At 38.2% G+C, this 18,547-nt stretch overlaps 2 protein-coding genes across 2 annotated transcripts in view; both read left to right on the forward strand.

Moving 5' to 3' along the window:
* Nucleotides 1–10,863, forward strand: part of LOC122661500 (transcription factor MYB44-like) — a 48,581-nt gene extending 37,718 nt beyond the window's left edge. The window contains exon 4 of the mRNA XM_043856906.1: nucleotides 10,850–10,863. The gene's annotated coding sequence lies outside the window, so the exon portion shown is untranslated. The remainder of the gene's footprint in view (nucleotides 1–10,849) is intronic.
* On the forward strand, nucleotides 2,048–17,870 carry LOC122661502 (protein unc-50 homolog). Its single transcript, XM_043856910.1, has 10 exons — nucleotides 2,048–2,258; nucleotides 4,461–4,528; nucleotides 5,555–5,580; nucleotides 11,310–11,400; nucleotides 13,258–13,353; nucleotides 15,081–15,149; nucleotides 16,759–16,817; nucleotides 16,903–17,025; nucleotides 17,415–17,486; nucleotides 17,571–17,870. The coding sequence occupies exons 1-10, from the start codon at nucleotides 2,172–2,174 to the stop codon at nucleotides 17,624–17,626; spliced, it is 747 nt and encodes a 248-aa protein (XP_043712845.1). The 5' UTR covers nucleotides 2,048–2,171; the 3' UTR covers nucleotides 17,627–17,870.
* Nucleotides 17,871–18,547: the final 677 nt, after the last annotated feature.

The following is an 18,547-nucleotide window of genomic DNA, read 5'->3' on the forward strand; positions in this document are numbered from 1 at the left end:
TTAGTCAGGGGCATAACTGACCTAACACATTGTGGGGATGTGATTAGGGTCAGAGAATATGCTATATATTCAACCCAAGATCCCCACAGCCGTCATTCTGATTATTCTATTATTCCTACTCATGGGAGAGAAAGGTGAAAGGTGAAAGACTGTGGAAGGCTTTTGGGAGAAGTTCAAGCTTGGAGATCGACTACAAGTTTCAATCAAAAAGTATGAATCTATCTCTCATTTATTTGTTTGTTTTCCATATCTGTGTAGAATCATTGTTTAGAGATCAAGGTACCGCTTTGAATCTTACATAATTTTCTATTTCATTAAATTATAATTGAAACATTTTCCATTAGTCACTGCTACTGTTTGAAGAAGATAAAATATTTCCACACTTTATTTTGCTTCTGGGTATTTTATCAAAACCCATGAAGTTTAGAAAAATATTGACATAAACAACGTCAATCAAGTTGAATGTAATCCATGGATGTTTAGTTTTGGTTTATGTTTAAAATGCAAGAACCATTAGATTAGAAAAAGTTTGAAGTATGCTGTAGTCGTTTGATGAAAGTCATGATTAATCCTCTGGCCCCACCTCCAGCATTGACGTATGGTGTTATAAAGTTCTAATTAATGATAACTTTACAGGAAAAAGCAAATCAAAGTGCCTGACGGACATATTTTCAAATGTTTCCAATAATAATAATAAATTGAATATATAAATGGATTAAAAAAAATATACGACACATATAAACAACTAAGTACTAACTTTCATCGTTATTTATTGTCTTATTTTATATCTATGTATGTTTCAAACATAGCATTGGTGTAAACGTATAATGTGGACGGATCATGTCTAGACGTTATGGGCCTGACTTGTATTGGGGGTGTCTTTTGTGATAGCCAAGGGCAATACAAGATTGGATTTGCTAAATTTATTGGAACAACCTATTCACATATTGTTGAAGCTCTAGGTATCTTCCAAACTATGCAGATCGTTTTTTCCAAGGTTTCTCAATCTTATTATTGAAGGAGATAATTAACATGATGGCATGTGTGATTCATTTACTTGATGGTATTTTTTAGGACGATTCTTTGGGCTCCGTTTGGTTGCAAGGGGAATCAAATGAAAGGAAAAGAAAAATTTTCAAATTTAAAAAAAAAAACTTTTGTAATCATTAGTCCATGTGATCGTATAAACTACTTAAATTTCTTAATATATTTAGTAATGATATATTTTTCATGTAATATTTATTTTACCTTTTAAATCAAACGGAATTTGATGCAAAGTAAAGTGAAATTTAATAATCTAATATTAAATGATTTGGAGTTAGTTATATTGTCATATGAGTACAAAAATTCCTTTTTTAAGTATGAAAATTTCACTTTCATTCTATGTAATTCATCTTACAACCAAACAGAGCCTTGAGAATTTCCCACATTATCGATGATTGCTTATTGCTTAAGTCTCAATTTCAACATATCACTTTCCTTCATATTTTTAAATGTGCAAATTTTGCATTGGATTGTCTTGCTGAATTTGGTCGAAACTCTAGACACTTCTTTATTTGGGATTCTCTGCCGTCACTTCTTGTTTGGTTTTTTGTTTGCTGATTACTTAATGTTTCTATTCCTTCAAACAACAGGAAGAGTATATTGATGAACTGTTGGGCAACAAGATCAGTTCATGTCAAGAGAAGAATGAGAAAAAGTGCTGCTAGCGGATCCTCAGCCCATGGCGGTTCAGAAAAACTTTTTCCTTATCTTAAATAAACAAATGGAAGAGGATTTTCTAAGCAAGCAGCATAGAGAAATACACCAATGAGGTGCAATAAAAGTATTGAACATTATTGTACATGGAGGACAGTAAAGTCATTTCATACAAGGAGGAAAGAGATAAATGAAGAAATGCTAGTCTAGAGAACGATTTCCCTAAACAATTACTGACGATGTGACTGTGCTTGACGCTTTAACCACGCGCTTTCTAGCTGGTCTCCGATCCAGGCAAGCACTATTCATTTTCAAGTCAAATGAGAATATGAAATAGAGAGGGAGAAAGAGAGAATCTGCGTTCGGTAGCCGTCGTTGGCATTCGGAATTTGGAATCGAAAGAGGGGTAGTTACCGTAGTAGCAGAAGCTGACATATCTCGGCGTTGGAGGTGAGGGACGATACAGGACAGGCATGCTGCCCACCGTTTCAAAAGGGCGATTGCCCTCCAGCGGGCGCCACAATCCCGTGCTTCCTCAATACCTCAGGAGAATAGTCAAGGTTTTTTTTTTTTCTTCTATCTCTTTTCTTATCAGATCCTCTCCGTTCTTGCTGAGTTCTTCGTCTCTCAATTTCAAATATTGTTGTTTTACTTTGTCTAAATTTAAAGTAGAAATCAGACGGTGTAGAATGACCATGGAGATGTACAGCACGGACTGATTGGGGAAGTGTCGTTATCGAGCTCACTCTGTGACCATTATATGTCATATATTGATTTATATTAATTGATCCTTTAATCACTCCCATTGACTCCTAACAAAGAGCTGCCCGTCAATCCTTTTTGGGTTGTTCTGTAGGATAAGTTTATTTTATGGTGGAATACTGGAATTCTGTAATTTGAGGGTTCCATGGGAAGAGGGGATGTGGTCAGTCTAGCTTTTTGCTCTTGACTGGATTTGAGAAAGGGGGTCGGGGGGGGGGGGGGGGTGTTGTTGCTATGGTCAAATAGTATGTTTGTGAGACGTCTTCTTAGATTTGAACTTTTGAAGAGAATTTTGGGGAAGACGGTTTCGAGTTGGGAATAATTATGGTCGGCAATTTAGTGGGGATAATGGAACTGAATGGAAAAAATTAAAGATATTTGACATTATAAGAGGAACTGGAACTGGGCTTTCGATTTAAATGTGGAATTACAACATTAAGGAAAGAAATTGCAGCTACTTTTTAGTTAATAACTTTTTTTAATAGAATAAAATCTCTTAGGAATAAACATATGTACTGCTGACCTGATCAAACTTGACATTATACCATTTGAGAACCGCCTGCATTCACTGACTCCAAATGTGCCCTGGCACCGGTGCTAGATCACCGAATGTCAAACCATGAAGGTTAATCTAAATTGTGAAAAAATACCCCTACAATCTTAGAATTTGAAGAACTGAATACTCATAGATATAAAAACTACAGTGGAACTACATTTTCAGCCACCCAAGATGTTTATTTTTCCCCTTCATGCTTTGGAAATGGTATGGTCTATTAGACCGGACTCCATGAGAATTGAATCCCTCCACTTCACTTTTGTAGCATATCTTCGATGAGAATTTCTCCAAAGTTGCTTTGCATCAGCATATGAAAAGTTTCAGTGAATACTATTTTGATTTCAAAGCAACATACAGAATGTGGAGTTCCACGGATTTGCACAATGCATGGATTGGTGGAGCTAGTAACAGATGAATTGATGTTTAAAAGATGACTGGTCACTGTTGTTACTCAAATTGAGGTTCATAATCTTTTCTTGCTTTGGTGAGATGGGGAGTCTAAGGGTGTTGATATTCTTCAGATTGGTTGCTTGCCCCATTCAGCTAGACTTGAAGTGGGAATTTGGGGTTGCTTCATTCTGCTCTAGAAATATGTTGTTGGATATTTGGTTTTTCATTGCCCTTGGTTCTTTTGAGTTGGAAGTTGGATGGGGTGTCTAAGAATATTTGTATTTTTCAAGTCAAGGCTTTAAGAATCTGCCAATCTTTGTCTGGATTTCACAAAGTTGATCCACTGTATCGATACCAATTGGCCAAATGGATCTTGATCCTTTGAAACTTGTCCAGTCCCCACTCCCCACCCCCAATCCCCTGATCCTTGCTTCAAATTGGCTCCATACCCTGTTTAGCTAGACAGTAAGCTGGATATTGGCCTAAATTAACTTTACATGCTTTATCTCAACCATGAGGTTACAAGTTATGACTCAATCTCAAACTGACCATCTAGAGGGGGGAGGGTGAAGTGGGTTGCAGCCCTCTCTCTGACTCTCTCTCTCTCGGCCCCCCCCCTCCCCCCCTCTTTTTACTAAAGAAAGAACAAACCAGAAATGGTTCAACCTCTTAAAAGATATGTCGACGCTGAAGCATTGAAATCATTACAGTTATGGGGTATGGATATTATAATTGGAGTTTTTATTTTTAATAGTTAATAACAGCTAACTTTGATGAACATTTGATGTCCAAGTTAAGATGTTTATACTTTATAGTAAGTAATTATGTGATTGTGCTGAAGACTGGCCCTTCTCCAGAAATGGGTCAACCCTAATTTGCTATTTCTTTTTCAAGGTTTGGACACTTAAAAGTGAAATGTGTTTATCTTTTAGTTTATTGGAAATTAAATTCCTTAACAAGTTTATATCCGAGTTTCTCTTCACTTGTTCATGTTCATTCTCTCCATTGGATGTTGCTATCTTTATCTCATTTTCTTTTTACTGGTTCATTGCAGTGGCAACAAATGGATATTGAATACACTTTCTGGCAAATGTTTCATCTCTGTACCTCTCCAAAAGTTGTGTATGCATCTACGTTCTTTTCATAGATTAATTGTTTGTTCATACAATAATCATTTAAACAAGTTGGGTTTACATGCCACATTCTTCTACCTTTTTTGCCACTATCAATCCTGGGCAACTAATGATGTCAATTGACAAGTGGAGAAGTCAAATTGGTCTGGAAATTTGTCCATGAGGAAATGATTATGTGAACATGTCAACAAAGTTTTGGTCCCTCAACAGACATAGCCACATGTCCATGTAGGAATTGTTCAGTGTGGGAAACCTGCCCTCTCCCCCCCGCCCCCCCCCCCCCCACAAAAAAAAATGAAAAAAAGAAAAAAAAAGAAGAAGATGAAGAAGAGAGGATTGTATGAACAAAAAATTGCAGTAACTGTGGCACTATTTAATAGTTAATACCATGTCTTGCCACCTATTTATAATTTAGAACTACAGAAACAACTAATGGAAGATATCCAAACTGAATTAGACCAGACTCATGACTCAAAAATTGAAAATGCAAAAATTTTACTCGACCTAAAATAAGGAAAAAAAAGAAAAAGATTTAACTGTGGCTGCTGCTCCTCCTAACCCCCTCCAGTTACTCTACCTGATATATTTTAACTACCACAAAATTTCCTAGCACTGATTGCTAGATGCTTTAATTTAATTTAAAGGTTCCCATATTTATTTCATTACTGGGGCATATTAATTTAGGAGGTTAGAGGGCCCTTTCATGTAGCACTTCAGACTTGGTGATTTAACAAGTACGCAGACACAAAGTGTCACTGTCCAGCAAGGTACCTGATGTAAAACACATACAGAAATCAGAGATGTCGAGTTCAACTTGCAAAAATGAAATATCCTCATTACATAGCTTAGTGATGTTTGAATAATATGAGGGAATTATGTCTACAGGTTGGTCAGAATATGGACCCTGTAAATTGTTGGGAAGTAATGTTTGAAGGGATATTGCAAATTTGTTATCTGTCAATTTCCTCATTACTTTGTTTCACTTTTGCATGTGGAACTGAACAATGGAATACAGCTATCAGCATACTAAGTACCATAAGCGTAAGTTGCCTGCTGCCCTCTGTCATTTGTTAGTTATGAGTTAGTTGGTCTTGATGAAGCTTTGTCTGGTATGGTTTTGTGTATAAATAAAGGATTGATTTATCTTTAATTAATAATCCATCTTTGTTTAATGCATATAATGTTAAATTTCATCGTCAGGACTTCAGGAGAATACACAACATAGCAAATACCATTTATTTGTTTAATGTGTAGTCATCGTGTTGCTACTAATGCAACTTACTTTGGCCATAGCTAACCTTTTTCAGCCTCGACTACCTAGTTTCTCATCAGATGCATGGATATGAATCAACTTAGTTCAACTCAACTAAGCTTTTTTTCTGACTGATTGCAGTAAACTGTAGGAATCCTGTTTCACCATTCCATTAGGGGTTCAATATGGACCCGGTTCATCTCGGTCTGGTTGGCCAGACCGGTCAGGCGGTTCAACCACGAATCTGCATCAGTTTGCTTTGGTGTTTGATGTCAAGTCTAATGTCAAGTCTAGTCCTATCTGTGGTTCTGTATTTTTTCTTATCCATTTAGGAATTGGGTCTGGGATTTGGGGTGCCATCTCTTTCTGTTCTGTTGATGTCGTCTCCTAATAAAATCTATTGTTGTGCATCGTGTGGGTGATGCGAATCCGGGGTTCCAAAACCTGTTTTGGATTGCTTGTGGACCCACTCAAACAATTATAACCCAAGTACCAGAAGCGATGGCATTTTTGTTATTAAATAGAAACTGAAAACCCAATTCAAAGGAGCAATGACAAATCTGTAAATAATGTGAACAGTGGAAAGTCTTTTTTGAAAGATAAGACAAAATTAGTTCTAAGCTGGGATAAGATTATTAGACAGAGGGTAATTTTGGAAGATAACTTAAAAGAAGGGTATAATAAAAGCAATTTTAGAAAGTAGGGGCTGTTCTGTAATTTGAATGAACAGTGCCTTCTTCTAGCTCTCGACAAACAGCAAGGGCGGTAGAACCTCTAGTTCTTTCGACACAGCCACCTCCCTAATATGAACACAAATGCATTCAAAATTTTAGGAGTAAGGGACCACGTCACTGATCTCTGAAAACCTCCAGATCACAACCCAAAACAACAACCAGAAATAATTAAAAAAATCACTGAAAGTAGAACTGGCAGTAAACAGGACCAACAATAGTTTTCAACTCTGTAATTCACAACAGAAGGGTCTGTCCGGTATGATATCCCGAGGCTTGAATGGCATATGAAAACCTTACCCTCTACCAAAATCTCATGCCAAACTGTTCAGTTATGGCGAAGATCGAACTCGACAGTGGGGACTACAAATACCGCCCAGAAACAGAGAACAGCGTAGTAATAAAGAAAACTGAAACTAGGGAAGTGGAAGAGGAAGAAATATAAGAAATAGAATAGAGATCAAACCTGGTAGAGGAGCCAGACTGATTCAAGCGGAGGAGAGAGAAGAAGAATTGAAGACGAGAGAGATATGTGCAGCTCACAGCAATCATTCCTTTCAACCCAAAATAAATTTTCATTCCAAAAAATAATCTCAATCATGGGTACATACTCTTTTACAGAATAAAAGTCCTAATTCCTAGTTCCTACGCGTAACTGCATCAGTGGGGAGGGGAAGAACAATTCAATCTCCACAAAGAAAAGTATGAAGAAAAGAAGAGTATGTGCTATGCACACAAAGAGAAAGCAGAAAGATGGTTCACTAGCAACTTCAGCCCTCCAGCAAAACACCATTGAAGAGACTTGGAGAACACTGCTGAACCTGAATCCTGCCCTACAATCTACTAATTTATACTGTGAGCAAGCGCTCATGAACCCTTCTTTCTGAAGCCAATGGGACATCATGAATTTCCTTACAACAACTACACTCTGTAAAGCCTTCATAACTTTTAAGTATGTGGCAGTGATATTTGGCTTGATGAGTTTCTTCTATAATTGGGTTGACAGTATGTGAATGATTTCTTTTCATGGGGTGAATTGATTTCTGAACCTCAAATGAACTTAAGAAAGGCATTCCTGACTACTAGGAATCAGCTACAGGAGTTGTGTTCTCTCCCACTCATTTTGAAAATTTTTTTTTGGATGAATAAAAAAATTCATTACCAAAGGAAAGAAAAAAAGGGGAGGAGGAGAAGAAACAAACAAGCATGAACCAATTACAAAGCCCTGCCAAAAAGGGCAAGGACTAGCAAAAGGGGGAGCAAGAGCCCCAACCAAAACAACACGCTAAACTACAATAGACATCCAAAGCCAGCCTCGACGATATCACTCTATCCCGGATCCATAGTCTCACGACAGAATGCACGACCCCTGATTTCCATAGTCAGAGGCATAATCTTCTCTGGGGCCCCGAGCAGGGAAGAAAGTAGGATATGTAGGGACGATTCTTAGGGAAAGGAGGGGAGCTGGGGTTTTGACGACGGAAAACTCAAAGGGGCGGGGGGGCATTAGGTTAGGGCACAGAGTGGGTTGATCCAATATTGGAGCTAAGGCCCAAACGAAGGTGGGCAAGGAGTGGAGGGTTAGAGCAATGGGTCAAATGATATGAATTAGGTGGCCAATTAAGCTCAACGGAGTTAGCCAAAGAGGATGGGGTGGTGGGCCGGAGAATAGAGGGAATGGGAAGAGGAGTAGGCAACACAGGGGGGCCCATCAAAAGGGTTGCGTTAGGGGAAGAAGAGATTGGGGGGAGAGAGGGACGAGGGGCCAAAAAAGACTTGACTTGCCCTTTTAGGAAATTGGTAATCCCCAGGCTTAAAGGGGCAAGCCTGGGAGAGATCGATGGAGAAAGGGGATCAGGAGCAAAAGTAGGGAAAGGGGAGGAGTTAAGGACAATCTGAGGCTGGGAATAGGCTTCGACTACAGCAAAGGAACCAACGTCAACAGAGGAAGATGCAGAGGAGACTGGCAGAGGATGGCGACTAGTCAAAAGGGTTTCCGACAAAGGCAGGGAAAAGGCTTCAACTGCAGAAGAGGGATCAACATCAACAGAGGGAGGATCAATCAACCGAGAAGGAGATCTAGGTTCAGAGAAGTTGCGATTGGGATCAATAGCAAAGGAATCTCTCCTAGAGCAACTTGACATGGTTGGACGGCCAGGGGTAGTCTCGAGGTTAGATATCGTGCCTGCTACATCGTTAGAGCTCAGAGCAGAGAACCGATTGCGGCCCAAAGGAGCATTAGAGAGACCAATGGACAATCCAAGGCTAGAATCTGTTATCGGATTACTTGTCGGAACACCTTTCTGTCGGTGATGCTTCTGATGGTTTTTGTTTCTAGTTCTCCCTCTAGAGGGCAGCCGATTCTCCGAGAAATTGTTAGGATCTTTGATAGAGGATGGCTAGGCGAGAGAGGCTTCTGCTACATAGGTGTCTTTAGTGGTGACTTCATCCCCAACAGTAGTAGCCTTAGGTTGGCAAAGGGAGGAGTCGTGGCCTAAGGTTTGACAGACCAGACAATGAGACGGAGACCAATTATAAGCAACATTTTGCACAAAGGAGTGGCCATCTTCTTCAATAATGGTGATGGTTGAAGGAAGAGCATCACTTGCAGATACTTCAACGGAAATATGGGCATAAGTGAGCCTATCCTTCCTACTGGTTTTGGTATCTGAGTGCAGGGGAGTACCAAGGACAGAAACAACCAAACTTAGACCTTCAGTACACCAGTAATGGAAGGGTAGTGTAAGGAAAGAGATCCAGAGTGGGATAGATGGGAGGTCAACACACTGGAGTTGGATATGGCGAGTCCATTGCCGCAAGAAGATTGGTTTTCAACCCACCAGCCATGGCCCTCCTTCCAGGGTACGGTTCTTATAGAAGGAGTCAGAGAACTTGAAGATGAACAGAGCATTCCCCAATAGGTAAGTCTCAAAAGACCCTTGAGATCTCCATTGTTTGGAAAGAGAGAGCTTGACTATGTGGAATGGAGGTTAGTTGCCAATGAAGTGTCTGACGAGAGTATTTTCCCACAAGGAGGCTTCATCATCAAGGAGACCTGAAGGGCAAAGTGCAACCTTGGAACCCTTGACAAAAGAAGGGGAGACAAAGTGCAAAGGGAGACCATCAGAAGGAGAAGAAGCAGAGGGTGCTGGACCAAAGAGGGAATTCCATGCAGGGCGAAGAGGGGAAGAAGAAGGAGCAGGGGTTGGCAACGAAGAGAGAGAAGGGGAGGGTGCAGGAGAAAGGGTTGGAGAGGCCTGGCCGGAGGGGCCGGTCATGGAGGCCGGAAAAAACCTACATCTGAAAAGCTTCGGGGTCAGAAAATTCTACAAGCATTTGATCTTATCAACATGAGTTATGGAGAGCCTACACTGTTCAATGATTTCACATGTTATGCCAAAAGAAAGTAATCAATTTGAATTTACATCCATTGAAATTTTTATTTTACCGTTACCTCGTCTCCCATCAGAGGACCTTGAGCTTGGTCCTTTTGGTTGAGTAAAGGATCAAACTGCTGATTTTCAATCCCCTCAAAAAGTTTTTCACTTCACTTCTTTGAAATCTTTATTATTGAAACCCAGTGGTACTCCATTGTTCATTTGTTCTCATGATGTTCTGTCACTCTTAGGCCTTGATCTCAAATGTTCCCTTGGGTCATGTCTCAGATACCTCTATGATGGCTGAATGGATGCATTTCAGGAAAAAGTTTGCAGATAGTGAAATCAATCTTACTATTGCTGTTATGGCTGAGAAATATTTTGAAACTCCTGCTGGACAGAATTGGACCATTTAAAAAAAAAATTTGATTGAATTTTTAAGAAGAAGAAATTATTATTCGGCCAAAGGCCGGATACCTCCTGTTCCAAAAAAAAGAAAGAAAAATGAAATTATTATTCGACTTATCTAAGATAAAAGTAGGGAAGTAGATTAAGATGATGGAATTAGGGCTAGGATTTGATTGGTTTCTACAATGAGATCAAATTGGTAGAGTTGGTTTGATTGAGGGCTGTAGGGGGTCAGTTCAGAATAGGTAAAACTTCAGTTTTAGAAAACTGGGTAAGCTTTGTAGGTTAACTTGACCATAAAATCCATGTAAGGTGTGGAATGAGGTTATGCGGCACTATGGGTTTGATGCTTCACTCAGGTGGATCGATTTTGAGTTTGGGTGGACAGCCTGTCGGAAATGATTATGAAGGTAGGTTTACAATAAGACAAATTTGAGAAAGAATCAGAAAAGTTTGGAGAGATGTGGAAAGAAGAGATACTTTACCTAGGATTCCTCAAACAGAGCTCTTGCAGTTGAAACATAATTCTGCAGTCTGCACAGTTCATCATGAAACAACATTTTGGGTTTACAGTATATATGAATAGATTCCAAACAACAAAAATGACATAATTGGTCTTAAGCAACTCAGGACAATTACTATAATGAAGAACCTGAGTGGAAACTCTTCATTTTGATTTCTGAAGAACGACTATGAAAGTACCCGTGTAGGCTCAAAATACCTCAAACAAAAATAATTTTCGATTAAACTCTCTTTCCTCCTCTTATCGGCCTACAAGAATCCAGATAATTGCCCTTTACTCCACATTGATTTTAAGTTTCCATGGTTGTTCGGTAACTCAATGCTGAAGTGCTGTCAGTAGTCTTATTTGCTAGGATACTCTGAATTATTTTTCTAGAAGAGTTGTTTGACATTCTTGCTTCTTAATTTATGTTATTTTTTTAGGAAATGTAACAATAAGTATTTGATGTTTTGGCCTTTGTTCTTGGTTGTTGATTTCAGAAACCAAGAACCAGTGGGCACGGGATGATCCTGCTTTTGTTGTAATATGCAGTTTGCTCTTGGTAGTTGCGACTTCTGCATATTGTGTAGCGTAAGTTTCTCATATACTTGCCTCTCATAGGCTGTATCTATTGTTGAAATACTCTGTCTGTCTGTCAACTCTATCTAACATGTATTGAAGTATCGTAATTTTCTTAATAAAATATTGAAACTAATTTATCCTGAACAGTTACATAACTTGAAGATTTGAAGTTTTTTCATTAAATGTTGGCACCCAAAATAGTTTATCACCTAATCTCTTAAAAAGGTAGAAAGAACTTGTCCTAAGAGGAATCTAAGCCTGTGGTTTTGAATAGTTTCTCTTTCCTTTATACGATTAATGATTTCCATTTTTCTTTTTGTTTTTCAAGTTTAGTCCAGTGTAAAATCTCCCAGGAGTTATTCCTACCCAAGGACTCCTGAAGCAAGAGTTATGACATGAAGATTCATTTGCAAAATGATTCTCAAGTATGTTACATTCTGGAAGTTATTCTAAAGTAGTTGTCAAGGGGACTGGGTGACCCAGAGCGTTGAGGGGCTCCTCGATAGCGTTAAGAGCAATAATAATTTTATATAATTATGCTTATATGAAACATAGAAGCCATATCAATGCAATATGATATAGTTATGCTAGTACTGGTCTAATGAGAAAACCAATTTATGATAAACAAAGTATCTGAAACCTTATTGTTAGGAATAACGGCCGATATGCAATACAAACCTTATGCATTAGAAACCATTCTCCATCAAGGTACTAAAACTCGGGTCTCGGGACCAACTCGACTCTTGGAAAAACCGAGACGAGTCGAGATCTCGCCGAGTTGGTGCATTTTTTTTTTTTTCCAACTTGAAGCCTGAACTTTGGGTCAACCCATGATCCGAGATCTCACTGAGATATGTCAAGTTTTGTCCAATTAGGTAAGGTATTTAAGTGGTAGGTGGGTTAAAATAATGGGTTGAAACCGAGATCCGAAATCTCGCCGAGATCTCACCGAGGTCTCGCCGAGATATTGCACTTTTCAGTTTCGGATGCCATCTCGACTCGGTATTACAAAAAACCGAGAATCTCGGCGAGATCTCGCGAGATTTCGGACTATGATCTCCATTTTCTTAATAATAACAGCCCATATGCAATGCATTATCCAAGGAAGTGAATATCCACACACAAAAACCATATGCAATGAAGAAATAGAGAAGAGAAGAGAAGAAACAGAGAAAGGAATAAAAAGAAAGGGAAAAAAAGAAAATGAAAAAAGGAAACAGAAGCAGCATGAAACAGAGAAGAAGAATAAGACGAAGAAAAAGAACCAGAAGAAAAGAACTCAACTTGTCAACGGAGGGAGAGTCACAAGCAGTGTGAATGTACACCAGAATAGTTGATGGAGTCGCAGGCAAAAGTTGAGTGTTTCAGTTAGAGTCGGAGAGTCGAGGGTATGAAATATAAAACAACTCTCTTTTTTTTTGTTTACATGCAACAATGATTTCATGTATCACATTTGTTTCATAGTCCTGTACACAAACGAATAATAGGGTTAGAATTAATGTCAAATTCATATAATAAAAAAAGTAATACAATATGGTGTCAGCCTAGGCTACAAGGTGGGCCAAGGCATCCAAGGCAATGCCTAGGCGACACCCAGGTGACCAAGGCGGTCTCCTTTCCTGCATCAAATAAGACGTAGTATCGCGTTGGACCAGAGAATGCACCTAGATGCTCTACATGACACCTTGACAACTAAACTAAATTAAACCCATTTCCAAACTGTCATGGCTTTATTATTTATATCAAAATGGGTTGCATCAGTGTTTAGTTTAGATTGCTTGGCCTTCTTTCATTTACATATACTTAATTGACCTTTTCCCATGTTAATTCTGATTCTGCTTTGCTTATATTTATTTCAATTTTCAGGTATGATCGTAATGTGGCTCATGCTGTTTTCACAGTTATCTCTGTCCTGGTTTTTCATTTCTTGATTACTGGAGTAATACTGGCGACTTCTTGTTGGTATGATTTATCTATCAAGATAGACACTGTTTGTATGATATTTTACATTACCCTATTACCCAATATATGAAATAAGTGATGTGAACTGATTCTCTTTCATTACCAAAAAAAAAAAAAAAACTGATTCTCTTTATTGCATGGCTATGTGTTAGCCCATTTATAGTACTGGATGCTTTTAATGTTTTAACTGAAACTCCAGGTATTTGTACTTAAGATTGATTCTCTTCCCTACAGAACTTACCCATGTGAATATATTTATTTTGTGCTTAGCTAGGGTGCCATCCTTGGTGTGATGTTAAAAACTCAAAAATGCTAGTGTGAATACTTGGGTTCAAGTCTGAGGGTAGCCACTTCATGCTAAAAAGCTGAGGACCAAGTCCGGACTACCCCTTGTGGGACACTTTGAAAGTGCTTCCTAACAGGTTATGGACCTTCCAATAAACAACAGGGTCCTTTTTGGGTGTTCGTGGAAGAACATGACGAAATATCAGGGAGAATACTTGTCCTGACGTGTCTTTAAGATTGTTGAAAACTTATAGGGTTCAATTTTGGGAGGATGATATATTATCTGAAATATTTACCTCTGGTTGTACAATCTGGTGGTAAACAATGGGTTATGGCTATCGAGGTACTTGAAGTGGTCAACGGCTCAATTGTCTAGGTTCTGGTCTTAAGAAGAGCTCTCCTTTATTTTGATTGACCAGTGTGCTACCTCCTCCTAGGACAATATAAGTATTTACTTTATGTATTGTCATGTGATAGGAATAGAAGGATGGTAGGGGGGTCAGTTCTCAGTGAAAGCATATCATAAAGTCCTTTGTGGAGAGGAATCCAATATTGCGGCAGGGACATTATTTTGAGTAGCTCTGGTCCCCAGGTTGCTGTTTTTGCTTGAATTCGTTCCTTAAGAGGCTATTAACCTTTGGTCAGCTCAAAGGCAGCAGGGATTCTCTTTGGTTCTCAGATGTTACTTAAGCCACAAGGAGGAAGAATCTGCTAGGCACATGCTTATAGAATGTGAAACTTCTTCTGCCCTTTGGAATTTTACTTGGCCTTTTTCATGTTGGATGCATTCTCCCTTGCTTGAAACTCCTGTTTACTAATTGGCCAACATTGACTTCCCCTGCTAAGGCTGAGCCCCTATTTGATCCCGCTGTTACCTGCTGATTATTGTGGATTGAGTGAAAGAGCTTTTGTGGATAAACTCATAAAGAATTATTTGTTGGCTATGGATCGACATAGGCCAATAGTTGGTCAATGGGGTGTCTGCATCCAAGGAATTTTGTTGGAAAACTGATTTTGCTCTATGCAAATACATATACTTTGTAGTTTTTCTATAACCCTGCTGTACAAGTTTTTTCCCCATTTTTGGTGGGTATACTATATAATTTGTTACTCTATTAATGAAAAAAAATTTGCTGGTGCAGATCAAAATGGTAATTATCAAGATCATCTACCAAATATTTAACAACACATTCCCTCAATAATTTAAAATCACAAGAATAGGTGTACCAAAGAGTCATGTATGAATTTTTTTCTGGCAGTAAAACCGAAATTATTCATGTTATGTAAAAGAGAGAAATACTACTACCTACTGATGATGATGTACACTATTATTCTTTATGCTTGAGAAGTTCATATCGAGTCCCACCTCTGTGCTTACCTGATCTGTGACTGTAAATGTATTAAATTTATTTATTTAAATAGTTCTTTCCATGCATGTGCAGGTTCTTGACAAATGCTTATCTTCGTGAGGAGGTCGCAAATAGTCATGCGGTTGAGCAGCGGGTTGAATGGCAAGTCATGGAATTAAATTCTGTTATGTTAATTATGCTAGTTGCAACTGCTTAACAGAATTTTGAATGAATGGTGATGATTGTTTCTTCGCATATTTTATCAACTGTATATTCTCAGAAATATGAAATTTATTTGTCATTTTCTGACACAGCTTAACTTATGCTTATATCCTAGCATAAAGTTGGCAGTTGGCATTAAAACCTTTATTCAGAATGTTCGAACATGAAAGCTGACTCAAAGTAGTTGGGATAAGGCTTAGTTGAGTTGAGTATTACTAGTCAATGGTCACATTGTTGATTTGTCATCTCGATCTTTGATATGATTTCTTTTCCTTTGTCATTAAAAAATATTGGTGAAAGAATTCTTAGCATCTTTACTACCATATTATTTTGAATTGGATTGAATGCCTTGTGTTTTCCTTGCAAAATATAGGTTTAGTTCATATAAATTGAGTCAAGGAAGCAGGATTGATATAGACTGAGGGGTAGAACCAAAATCAGTGGGGAAGAAGTGATGAGAAAAGATAGAATTGGCTTTGGGTTGATGACAAACATGTTTTTAGCAGCTGAATGGGGAAAGAGTATCCATTTAGCGGACCCCGTTAGATGTAAAAACGCTTGTTGGGTTGGCTTTACTGAAATAGGATTAACATCTTATGAAACTTCAGAGTTGCATGTCTGCTTTTGAATGGTGAAGGCATAACCAACATTAGTTGGCATCATTTATTCCCCATGGGGAGCTATCTGACAACAACCAAGGTTGAAAAACCCTGATATGAACATGGGATTGGGCTGATTGGCCTCCATCGGTCCCAATTTAAATCAGATTGGAATCTGCCCAGAATCGGCTGGAACCCTAGAAATTGGAATCGTGAAGAAGCAAAGATTTCCACAGATCTGTGGTTTTTGGATTTTTCTTATAATATTAAAACTACTTGCTTATCTTGCTACAAGAGTTATGTTTCATTGACTTTCTGCTATTTTGCCGAATAAAAGAAGGAAAAAATAGCCAAAAGTTAAGATCCAAGTGCATGCATATCCGATTCGAAAGAGGGGTTCAGAAATCGTGCATAATCGGAATTGGAGTTGACCAATTCTGATCAGATTTCTGAATCATGACAACCACCTCAATGGGTATGTTATTTTGGTCCATCCCGTTCCCCTTCCCAAAAGACAGATTGTTGGCCATGGCAAAGCCATTGGTGGTTAAATTTCTGTACCAAATTTTCCTTTGCATTGTACATCTAATCTTGTTTGATGTTATCAGGTTCTGCATACAGTAGATCTCTTAGATCTTATTGTTGTATCCTACTTGTCAAACTTAACCTTGAATGTAACTCTCCCCTCCCCTTTTGGTGGTTTGAAGTTTGCTATTCTCAGGCATAGTTTGCTGTGCTGGTAAAAGCTTTTGATTTTTACTGGCTTCTCCGTTTATTGTTTTGGTCGCTACTGTTTTTAACACTCCACAACTCTTACTTTATGGGCTGGATCTTGATTTGTATGTGGATTCCTTGCTTTTCCTTATTTAGGTCTTTTTAAGAATTAAATAATAAAACATTGATTGTTATTTGCTGACTTTTCCTCACCCTTCACTTCTTTGTCTGTGAAGGCTGTATGCGTTTGATGTGCACTGCAACTCGTTCTTCCCACTGTTCATTATGCTTTACGGTAATTGTTAACTTCTGGGTACCATGAGAAAATTCTAACTAATTATTTGTGCTAGGATGTTACTGATATTTGGTGGTTGTGCCAGTGATCCATTATTTTTTATCACCAGTCTTGGTTGCACATGGTTTCATTCCGGTGTTGCTATCAAATTTGTTTTTCATGGTGGCTGTTTCATATTACCACTACCTCAACTTTTTAGGATATGATGGTAAGAAAAACTTGTGAGATCATTTATATATCCAGGGAAAATACTTGGGTTTATATGGAATGATGGAAGCAGATGAACTTTCTGCTTTGCCTGTACTTGGGCACATGTGGAGGTTGCACCACTTACTTGCAATTACCTCTCATATAGACATCAAAACTGCACTTCAGTCCGATGATCCTCGTTGGATTATTTGGATTCTATCACAAGATAGTGAATGCTCAAAGAAATGTGTAGTTTGGTTAATATCATCAGTTTAGATGGATGATTACTTAAGAGATCTGCATCTTCCTTGCACATATTGCCCAAGTATTTGTTGTTTCATTATGGTTCATTTGATGAGAGTACTTTTATGAATAATCTCTGGTTATGTTCTGTTGCATGCACTACAGTACTGCCCTTTTTGGACAAAACTACCTTTTTCTTGCTCCCGATTGGCCTTGTCATTATTCTTTGCCCTATCTGTAAGTACATATACTACTACTGAATTTAATTTCATTTGTTAACATATGGCAGCAGATAATCAACATGTGTTTCCTGGTTTGCAGTGATTCTCAGTGGCTTCAACCCAACAAGATACGTTATGAGCATCTATTTCAGTTAACAACTTTGATGTTGGTGGTAACCCAACAAAGCATACTGTGAGTGATGGCTGACACACGTGACTTGGACTGCGGAGTTGGGGTCGCTTTGCTTTCATGGGAAATTTAATTGATTTTTTTACGTGTAAAAGGGGAAGAACTACATCAAAATTACCTATAAATCGTTACTTAATATTTGAATCTATTAGAGTTTGAGCCACATTGTAGCATATGAAGAACAACCAATATATGTTACCCATTTAGCCCCGGTCACTCACACCCAACCAGAAGAAGAAAAAAGAAAGAAGAGAGCATGGTATCAATCGTCATCATTTCAGATCAGTTTTTGAAGAAAAAGCAGAAAACCTGTCGCTGAGATGCGGAATTAAGCTTCTGTTCGAACTTGTGGTGTACATTACTGGAATTTCTGTTTTTTTTGGTAGAACATTACTGGAATTTCAAACTGTCTTTAAAATCTTATATTGGAAATGGCCAGTGGCCATAAACATTTTACTCGGTTATCTCAAATCTCAAATGTCATGAAGAACGTTTCTCCATCTTGAATTATAAAATGCATACTTTAGCTAGTTTGATATTTGTATGATTCTGGAATATTTTGGACTTGGAAGTTTTGAGTTCTCACAATATTTGAATTGTCAAATTGATTTTTAACTTTTGACCTACAATAAGCATATGTGACTTCCAAACTGCCTATAGAATGCCCAAAATAAAAGGTTAAATTATGGATCAGATTTTTATTTAAAATAGAGCATTTAAAATACCAATTGGACTAATTTTAAAATTTTGGAATTTCCCCATTTCACTTCAGTCCTGATACCGAACACCAAAATTCTGAATTTTTCCATTTGACTACAGTCCCATCCCAAAGGACCCTGCTTCTCTGAGCTAAATAAAATCAAGCTGGCCTAGACTTGATCCAGGAC

The sequence above is a fragment of the Telopea speciosissima genome, chromosome 5 (assembly GCF_018873765.1).
Source record: "Telopea speciosissima isolate NSW1024214 ecotype Mountain lineage chromosome 5, Tspe_v1, whole genome shotgun sequence".
In the NCBI taxonomy this organism is placed as follows: domain Eukaryota; kingdom Viridiplantae; phylum Streptophyta; class Magnoliopsida; order Proteales; family Proteaceae; genus Telopea; species Telopea speciosissima.

Coding starts and splice junctions, on each gene's coding strand:
- LOC122661502 (XM_043856910.1), top strand. CDS start 2,172: ATGCTGCCCACCGTTTCAAAAGGGCGATTGCCCTCCAGCGGGCGCCAC. Junction 13,354..15,080: donor ATACTGGCGACTTCTTGTTG/GTATGATTTATC, acceptor ATGCATGTGCAG/GTTCTTGACAAATGCTTATC. Junction 16,818..16,902: donor ACTGTTCATTATGCTTTACG/GTAATTGTTAAC, acceptor TGGTTGTGCCAG/TGATCCATTATTTTTTATCA.